Below are 9,287 nucleotides of genomic sequence, written 5' to 3'. Positions count from 1 at the left end.
CCCGCCATTGAGTTTGGACTTGAGGATTTTTCTAACTCTCCTGATGTATTCACTTCCCATTTTTCTTTTAACTTCAGTGTGTGTGATGTTATCAGCCTGGAGAATGCCCAAGTATTTGTAATGTTCTTTCTCTTCCAGGTTCTTGATCTTGCTTCCATTGGGCAGTTCTATTCCTTCTGTTTTTGTTATTTTTCCTCTTTTCATTATTAATGCAGCACACTTGTCTAGTCCAAACTCCATTGCTATATTGCTACTGAATATACGGACAGTGTTTAGCAGTGATTCGATTTCTGACTGGGACTTTCCATACAACTTCAGATCGTCCATGTACAGCAGATGGTTGATTTTACTTGATGTTTTAGATGTTTGGTATCCGAGGCCTGTTATTATTATTATTTCGATTTCTATACCGCCCTTCCAAAAATAGCTCAGGGCGGTTTACAAAGAGAAATAACAAAAAGATGGCTCCCTGTCCCCAAAGGGCTCACATTCTAAAAAGAAACATAAGACACACAGCAGCAACAGTCACTGGTGGATAGGGCCAGTTACTCTCCCCCTGCTAAATAAAGAGAATCACCATGGTAAAAGGTGCCTCTTTGCCCAGTTAGCAGGGGTTATATATATCAGTTATGTTTGTTATTCTGATTTTTATCTTTTGGTTGGCCAACAGCTGTAGTAAAAACTGACTGACATTGCATGTCCACCATGCAATAGTCTCCCATTCAAATGCAAACCAGGGCAAACCTTGCTTAGCTAAGGGGACAAGTCATGCATGCTATCACAAGACCAGCTCTCCTCTGTTTGAGTGGCAGACAAACTGTGAGGCACGTGAGGAGATGGGATCAACTCCAGTCAACAAAAATGATGGTGTTTCAGATAGGATTGGCAACTGTCCCTCCTTATGCAGGATGCCCCTCATTTCAGGGATGAAATGTTGGTCCCTACAGGGACAGCATTTGTCCCTCATTTATTCAATAGCATATAATTCAATTACATAGATGTCAGTGATACTCAGGCTCTTGATTACCACTGCATACACCTCCCAGCCCCCAGCCAGCCAGCCCCCCCCCCCCGCCCCCACAAACTTGTGTCCCTCATTCTGGCAATGGAATGTTGGCAACCCTAGTCTCATACTCAAGGCTCCCTCCCACCTGAGATGTCAACCGAAGTGAGCCAGTGGGGAACTGCTCTGTAGATTACGGTTGCTGATGCTGACTGAAGCGATTCCTGGAGATATTTTTCACACTACTGAAAGCAACATCCAGAGCTGCTTTCTAAGGTCACCTAGTGATTGAGGCCAATTCTGGCCCCGCCCGGCGCCTCCTTTCTTATGCACGTGGCGTGGGCGCTTTGAAATGATTGCTTATAACCAAGAAAGCCACTCGGAGCATGGGGAAAGCGGGTTGGGAACGGGAGGCCTTATCGCTTCGCTCCTTTCCCCAGCAGCGTCACCGATGCGGGGGGGGGGGGGGCGGCCAACCTGAGCCTCTCCAGTTGCTGTTGGACTGCAACTCCCATCATGCCCGGCTGCAATGGTGGCCGGGGACGCTGGGAGTTGTAGTCCACCAGCCACTGAGAAATGCTTCACGCCGCGCTCGCTCGCCCTTCCCCAGCGCAGGTCGAGGAGGAAGCAAAGCCGCTTCCTCTCCTCCTCCTCCTCCCGGGCGGGCGGGCCTCCGGTTCCCGCCCCCCAGCTCCTGCTCCAGCGCAGGCATGGCGGCCACGGGGTTCGTGCTGCTGGCGGCCGAGTGGCGGCGCCAAGCCCTGCGGGGACTGCAGTGCCAGCAGTGAGTGCCGCTGGGCGCGGAGCGGGAGGGCGGCTCCGGGGGCTTTGGAAAGGCTCAGCGCCAGGGGCGGGATGCATCAGGCAGCCCTGCCAGGTGTGTTCTCCCAGGGGACGGTGTCTCGGAGTACGTCTCCCCACCCCTGCTAGTAAACTGGGCAAAGGAGCCTCCTAGTGGCGGTCCTCTTTATTGAGCAGGAGGAGAGCAGCTGGCCCTATCTGTCCCCCAGCAACGCGTCCCTAGCCCGGTGGCTGTTGCTGGTGTGTGTCTTTTTAGATTGTGAGCCCTTTGGGGACAGGGATCCATCTCTCTTGCTTATTTATTTATTGATCGGACATTAATGCTCGGGAGGTGCTGGCCGATGCCGTTTATTAGCCTGTGAGAATAATGTATTTATTTTAATTTTTGCATTTATATCCCACTCTTCTTCCGAGGAGCTCAGTGTGGACATGCTAATTTTTATCCTCACAACAACCCTGCGAGGTAGGTTAGGCTGAGAGATACATGACTGGCCCAGAGTCACCCAATGAGTTTCATGGTTGAATGGGGATTCGAACTTGGGTCTTCCCGGTGCTATTCCAACACTTTAACCATTACACTATGCTGGCTTCTGAGAAGACACCTGAGAAGAATCAGGTGTTCCCCCTGCCGCCTCCCCCCACCCCACTCATCATCTCTCTGCCAGTCCGGGAACTGAGTGTGATCATGTCTAAGGGATTTAACAGCTGTACAACCGGGGTTTTCATCTGTGCTCATTTGTTTTTGCTTAACTGAGGATGATGTGTCGCACCGAAACATCTCCTGCTTTTATATTTGACAACCTCTAGTTTTACTTTGTTGGCGCAATAAAAGGTCTTTTTGTTGAGAGTTATCTATCTGTGTAAACCGCTTTGGGAACTTCAGTTGAAAAGCAGTATATAAATGTTCTTCGTAGTAGTACAGAGAGAGGGCATCCCCCCCCCCACCGCCCCAATAACCTGCAAGCCACCCCCAGCTATCTCAGGTCGGGGTTTCGCCCTGAGCCGTCGGCAGTGTGGCCTGTAGGCAGGGCAACAGTCTCGGCACCTCTCAGTTTTGCAGGCTACTGGGTAGCGGGGCGTAGAGCTGTTGTTTCACTGCCTTCCCCACTCCTAAACGTTGCTCTGTTTGAATGGCTTTCTCAAGCCTTTCTCAGCCGGTTGCAGCTGCTTCTTGGGAGAAACACACAAGTGTGTGAAAGGTTCTGCCTCCACACAAGCAGCCAGCCACATGCCTTGTGGTGGGTGCACTGTGAGCCTTTTGCCTGCGGCCTCTTTGTCTTCATTGAGCAGGCCGCTACCATATGGTAAAGCGTGTCTCTATGATGCTGCAAAATATTGGGTAACAGCTTGTCCTTGGGCAGATTTGTCTGGTGAGCTGCAGCATGGGAGTTGGTTGTATCCAGCAGTTGCCATGTGGATGACAGTTTAAGATGGACTTGAAACCACCAGCAAACTTTCAACAACAGACCAGTATTCAAACAATTCAGACCAAGGAGCCTTTTAAAATGCATAACAACTGACAGGTGAGAACAGGGATGAGGAGAAGGTCTGTACTTTTAAGCAAAGGTGTGCGGTTTTGGAGAATACCTTCCTGACCCACCCAATTAGAAATGGGACGCGTTGGCAGTGTGCGTATTGGGATGTCCTGACTAATATTCCCTCTAATCGGAATCCCCAGCTGCAATGGCTTTTGCTTGGGGATTATGGGAGTTGTAGTCAACAACATCTGGGAAACCTGGTTAGAGGGAACACTGGTCCTGACACCATCCCAGAACATCCCTTTGTCAGCCTGTGGCCAGTAAAAGTATGTGATGGGCGGATGGACACACTCTCGGCACATTCCCTTTCTAATCATGTAGAGTTAGGGTGTCTACAGCTTGATTGCAACATTGCCAGTCCTGTAAGTGCAATAGCCCTTAGGAAAATAGGAAGCTGCCATATACTGAGTCAGACTATTGGTCCATCTAGCTCAGTATTGTCTGCACAGACTGGCAGCGGCTTCTCCAAGGTTGCAGGCAGGAATCTCTCTCAGCCTTATCTTGGAGATGCTGCCAGGGAGGGAACTTGGAACCTTCTGCTCTTCCCAGAGTGGCTCCATCCCCTGAGAGGAATATCTTGCAATGCTCACACTTCTAGTCTCCCATTTATATGCAACCAGGGCAGACCCTGCTTAGCTAAGGGGACAAGTCATCCTTGTTACCACAAGACCAGCTCTCTTCCCTTGCTCTAATTCTCTCCTGTCTGGTCGTTTTGAATTTATATGTTTCTGTTGTTATACAAAGCAATTGCTCCTGGGTCTGAATTGTTTGATACTGCCCTGTTGTTGAAAGTTGTTGAAAGTTTACTAAAGTTATATGAAGTTTAACATTTCTGCCTGTCAAAGGTCTTGAGACAGCTTACGTGCAAACAATAAAACAATTTAAAACATCACACAAAAACACAACAGCCATGCTGGATCAGAACAAAGGTCTGTCCAGTACAGTGTCTTGCTTCCCACAACAGCCAATCAGCCGCCTCCAGGAAGCCCCAAGGCAGGGCAGGCTAGGAAACCACCTCTTCTGCCATTGTGCCCCAGCTGTGGGTATCTATCTTCTGTCTATCTATATTTCTCTTAAGCGGACTTGTCGCTAATCCCATGTGTGGCAGCTCTTGCGAGAGTTCGTGGGCAGCTGCTGGATAGCGACGGGCACAGGCGGGAGGGAAGAAAATGGCGGCAGCAGCCGGGTCGGTGGGGAAAACAGATGGCGGTGGGAGGGTGGCCGGTGGGCGGGCAGAGAAAATGGCTGGTGGGCAGAGGTAGTTTGCTCTTTCATTCTTCCTTCTCCATCTCAGTCACAGGGATGGGTCCAAATATTAATTATGAGTAGGGATGTGCATAAAGTGTGTTTCAAGCACTTTTTGGGCAGAGGGACCAGGAACTTTAAGAGAAAGGAGAGTAGGTCCTTACCTGCTCTCTGCTTCCCTATCAGCTTCCTGCTGGTGCAGCGTATAACCCTAGAGGCCCCACGTGGCGTCAGCACACACATGGCGTCCCCCGGGTGCCGTATGTGGTCAGCATGGTGTTGCTGAGCACGCAAATGGCGCCTCCAGATGTGCTGGCACCGTGCATGGCTTCTAGGTACGTGCACTGCCCCAACAGGAAGCTGCATGGACCAGCTCTCCTTTTTCTTAAAGTTCCCGGTCCCCCTGCCCAAAAAGTGCTTGAACCGTGGTTTGTAAAGTAAAATGTGTCATCGAGTCAGTGTCGACTTGGCGGCCATGGAGCCCTGTGGTTGTCTTTGGTAGAATATCGGAGGGGTTTTCCATTGCCATCTCCCGTGCAGTATGAGATGATGCCTTTCAGCACCTTCTTATATTGCTGCTGCCCGATATAGTTGTTTCCCATAGTCTGGGAAACATACCAGCAGGGATTTGAACCGGCAATCTCTGGCTTGCTAGTCAAGTCATTTCCCCGCTGTGCCATTAGGTGGCTGGGCTGTGGTTCGTCCACATCCCTAATTCTGAGTGCCCACTTGTGTTCATGTTGATGACAACTGTATGTTATTTGTTTATATGATGTTGCTCTCGTGGATGGCCGGCTTCCCCATCTCTAATACATTTACCTATCATTTTGTTTCCAGGCAAAGAATAGCATTATTTGCTAATTTTCTTCTTTTGTTCTGTCCTACTTCACTCTTTGTTTCCCTCCCCTGCTACAGAAAATGGATTTGGGTCCCAGGAGCCAAGAGGTACGCTTCTGCAGTAGGTACGTTTTTCTTAGAACATTTTCTTCTTAGAACATTTCTTTTAAGTGCTTTCAGTGTTAACTTTTTTTAGGATCAGCTATACAAAATAAAGCTTGATTCTTTGAAGAATAAATGTGTGTGCATGCATGCCTTTAATACAATTTATATTCAGTATAATGGTTTGAACCTTGAACAGGTTTTGCACATTTTTGGAATTATAATAAAACCCGCTTATTTATTTACAGTACCACCCTTCGTCCTATGACCTCCAGGGCAATGAACTGCAAATTAAGTAGAATGTACTTAGCAGAAGTGAAAGTGTGCTGAGATTAGCAATCCCGTTAACCTCTGGGTGACTTCTATTTATTATGTGAAAGCCATGTAAAAAGTAATCCAATATAAAGTTGTACTAAGCATTCTAGTCTAGAACATTATTTGTGATTAAAATGGTGGCCTGTTTCTTTTGGAAGTTATTTTTTCTGTCTCGTCTTTTTCTAAATAAAAGTCTGTCCCCCCGGCTGTCTTATCTTTCTTTTAAAATCAGCACAGAGCAGTATTGAGAAGGTCCTAGTTGCAAATAGAGGCGAAATAGCATGCAGGGTGATGCGGACTGCCAGGAAGATGGGGGTGAAGTCTGTGGCAGTTTACAGCGATGTCGACAAGAATTCAATGCACGTAGCAATGGTAAGTATGTTGGTTAAAACTTTTAGGCCAGTTGTAAAAAAAAAAAAGATTGTGAAGCTGTGTAATCTTCAGCATATTAAGCTCCCTTACACTGAGATCTGGTTCAGATGTCATGCAGAACCTCAAAAGCCCATGTGGCGTCCCTGAGCTTTGGGAATATGTGCTTCCCCTCCCACTCCCGTGCAAGTGTCTACTTAATATCTAGGTTTAAATAAACAGAGGTTGGTTGTGTTGTCTGAACCCACGAATCTCATCTTATTCTAACCTACTTGCGTCAAATAATCCTGTTACTCACTGGAAACCCTGGGCACAGATTCAGTTGATTTGAAGCAAGTAGATTAGAATAAACTGAAACTGGTGGGTTTGAATGGCATGACCAATCTTGGTCTATTTCAACCTAACCTAGATAGGAAGTAGGCACTCATACAGGGATGGAAACGGGGAGCACTCTTTTCTGAGGCTCAGGTATGTAATGGGGAGCCTGGCTCTACCGGAGTCACTGTATAACATCTGAACCAGCCCTGAATCACTGTTGGTGCATAGACTGTTGTCTGTCCTGGCTGGCAGTGACTCTCCAGGGTCTTGGTGGGAGAACTTTCTCAACTCTGCTATCAGGGATCCTTTTCCTGGAGATGCCAAGACTTGAGCATAGGATATCATGTATGCAATACATATACTCTGTCAGAGCTGTGGCCCTCTCCCACCATATGGCACATGTGCTCCACAGAAGAATTTGTATGGCTAAGTCTTATGATTTGTAAATGAAAATAACTTTAAAAAAAAATGGAGACAGCTTGACTGTGAAAAAATAGATTTGCAGTAATTGATAAGGATGTGCACGAACCGGTTTGGAAGCCCTGTTATGGACCTCTGAACCAGTTTGAAGGACTGGTGGTTCAGCCGGTTTGGCGGAGGGTACCTTTAAGGAGCAGGGAGGGTGCTCTTACCCCCTGCCATGTTTCCCCCACCGGCGATGCCTTTAAAAACTGTCCCTCCGGGCGGCATCGTACCTCCTTGCAGCCGTGGTGCATGTCAGATCGGAAGTGCCCGGTGTACACAGCACGCGCATGGCATGCTCACATACTTGCACCGGGCATTTCCAGTCCGATGTGCACAGGGGCGGCAAGGAGGTATCCTGCCACCCCGCAGGACCGTATTTAAAGATAGCACTGGCGGGGAAATGTGGGGGTGCGGTTAAGAGTACCCTCCCTGCCGGCAGTTCCATGCACATCCCTAGTAATTAATGTAAAAGATTTCCACATCTGGAAAAGTTCAGTGCCATTATTTCTAGCTTTGTCACTGTTTCCTGCAGATGTAGATTTATTCTGAATCATATGCCAGAGACAAATTAAGGCCTGTTTGAATCTCCCCCATTCCCACCCCCGGCATCAAATATTCAAACATTTATGTAAGGCTGTAGTCCTGTGCACATTTACATTTCAACAAGCCTCATTAAATTCAGTGGGACTTGTTTCCGATCAACCATACATTGGAGTAGGCTATAAATTGTGGCAAGATCCAACACATTCTGTTGCATGAGTCTTTTTGCCATCACTAAAGTTGTTTTGGGATGGAGTTCCAAAGTTATCTGTTCTGTATGTGTCTGAAATCAAGTCCAAGGGTTGATCTGCTTATTTCCTTACAGGCTGATGAAGCATATTCCATAGGCCCAGCACCATCACAACAGAGCTACTTGGCCATGGAAAAGATCATGCAGGTGGCCAAAAAGTCAGCTGCACAGGTATAGATTCTAATGCTGCTTCCCAACTACCTCCACAGTGGTAGAACACAAATCTGTCAAACACAAATACATCTCAGTCTGGAGAAAATACTGGATGTTCGTCCAAGCTTCTGCTGGGCAGCCAAGTCCTTTGGAGTGATTATAACTGTTGTCTCATGGAGTTTTGCTAATGCAGCTGAAGAGGAATCCTAAACATGGAGGATTGGGACAGAGCATTGCCACTGAGCCCTACCCACCATTTCAGCCACTAGAAAGATGTGTGCTTTCCTCTACACATAAACCGCTTTGAAGTAGTATGTTTGGGAATGCTTTAGGTCCTTCTGGACCGCATCCCGCCCCCAAATGCCTGAGGGGTTTGCCTACCTCTTTGCTCCTGCTATTTCCCAAGAAAGCCTGTTGAGTTACAAATCTGAACTTTATGGGAAGGGGTTGTTTTGCTCCCTTGCACTTAGATCAATAGGAGAGGCCCAGTCCCATGTTCTGTCCTTTGGTGAGGTTGGTGAAGCCCGCAGATCACATATGGAAGCAAATTCACTGGGGCTGGTGGGGAGGGGGACCCCTGCCCTACATCCTCACCAATCTCACCTCAACAAAGGATGGAATATGAAGCAGGGCTTCTTGCATTTTAGTTTTTAAGGAGTTTTGTGTTTTGTTTTGTTTTGTTTTGTTTTGTTTTGTTTTGTTTTCCATCTAGTGGAAGCATTGTTTTTTCTTTTGTCTTTGACATTCTGAATTGGTTTTGTATTAACCTTTTACAGAATTCTAGCTTTAGTTTGAGGTACTAACCTCAACCTAGTTTGAGGTTCTAACCTGCTAACTGAGCAAAGAGACACCTTTCAAAGTGGCAATTCTCTTATATTTAGCAGGCGGAGAGCAACTGGCCCTATCCAACCCAGCACAGCATCCCTCCAGTGGCTGTTGCTGGTAACTGCCTTATGTTTCTTTTTCGATTGTGAGCCCTTTGGGAACAGGGAACTATCTTATTCATATATTATTTATTTTTCTACGTAAACCTCTTTGAGAATTTTGTTGAAGAGCGGTATATAAATATTCGTAGTAGTAGTGGTAGTTTTTGCGGGTTGTGTGTCTAAGGATTTTATTTTAGTGTGGATTTTTTTTTGGTCTCTGCTTTTGTTTTAATTTGTGTGCTGATAAAGATTTAAATAAGTAAGTAAGAGGGACTGGGTCATTGCAGCCTTGCTGATGGTTGCTGCTGTGTCTGCACTGGGGTGGATCGAGTAAGCTCACCCACCTTTCTGGTTACATAGAGGTAGCCAACATGTGGCTCTCCAGATGTTGCTGAACTACAACTCCCATCATCCCCAGCCACAGT

General features: G+C 47.2%; 1 protein-coding gene across 4 annotated transcripts in view; it reads left to right on the top strand.

Moving 5' to 3' along the window:
- The first annotated feature begins 1,588 nt into the window (after positions 1-1,588).
- Positions 1,589-9,287, top strand: part of MCCC1 (methylcrotonyl-CoA carboxylase subunit 1) — a 34,576-nt gene continuing 26,877 nt past the window's right edge. Inside the window, exons 1-5 of one of the 4 annotated variants that reach the window (XM_053307656.1) lie at positions 1,589-1,787; positions 2,219-2,267; positions 5,503-5,549; positions 6,074-6,213; positions 7,859-7,954. In XM_053307656.1, coding sequence (XP_053163631.1) covers positions 6,133-6,213; positions 7,859-7,954 — 177 coding nt within the window. In that variant the 5' untranslated portion in view covers positions 1,589-1,787; positions 2,219-2,267; positions 5,503-5,549; positions 6,074-6,132. Of the gene's footprint in view, positions 1,788-2,218; positions 2,268-5,502; positions 5,550-6,073; positions 6,214-7,858; positions 7,955-9,287 lie in introns of those variants that run through there. The other 3 variants (XM_053307655.1, XM_053307657.1, XM_053307658.1) reach the window with 3 other exon arrangements.

Source organism: Hemicordylus capensis, chromosome 3 (genome assembly GCF_027244095.1).
Source record: "Hemicordylus capensis ecotype Gifberg chromosome 3, rHemCap1.1.pri, whole genome shotgun sequence".
Classification (NCBI taxonomy): Eukaryota; Metazoa; Chordata; class Lepidosauria; order Squamata; family Cordylidae; genus Hemicordylus; species Hemicordylus capensis.
The sequence above is the reverse complement of the archived record's forward strand: the minus strand, read 5'-3'. Positions and strand labels throughout refer to the sequence as shown.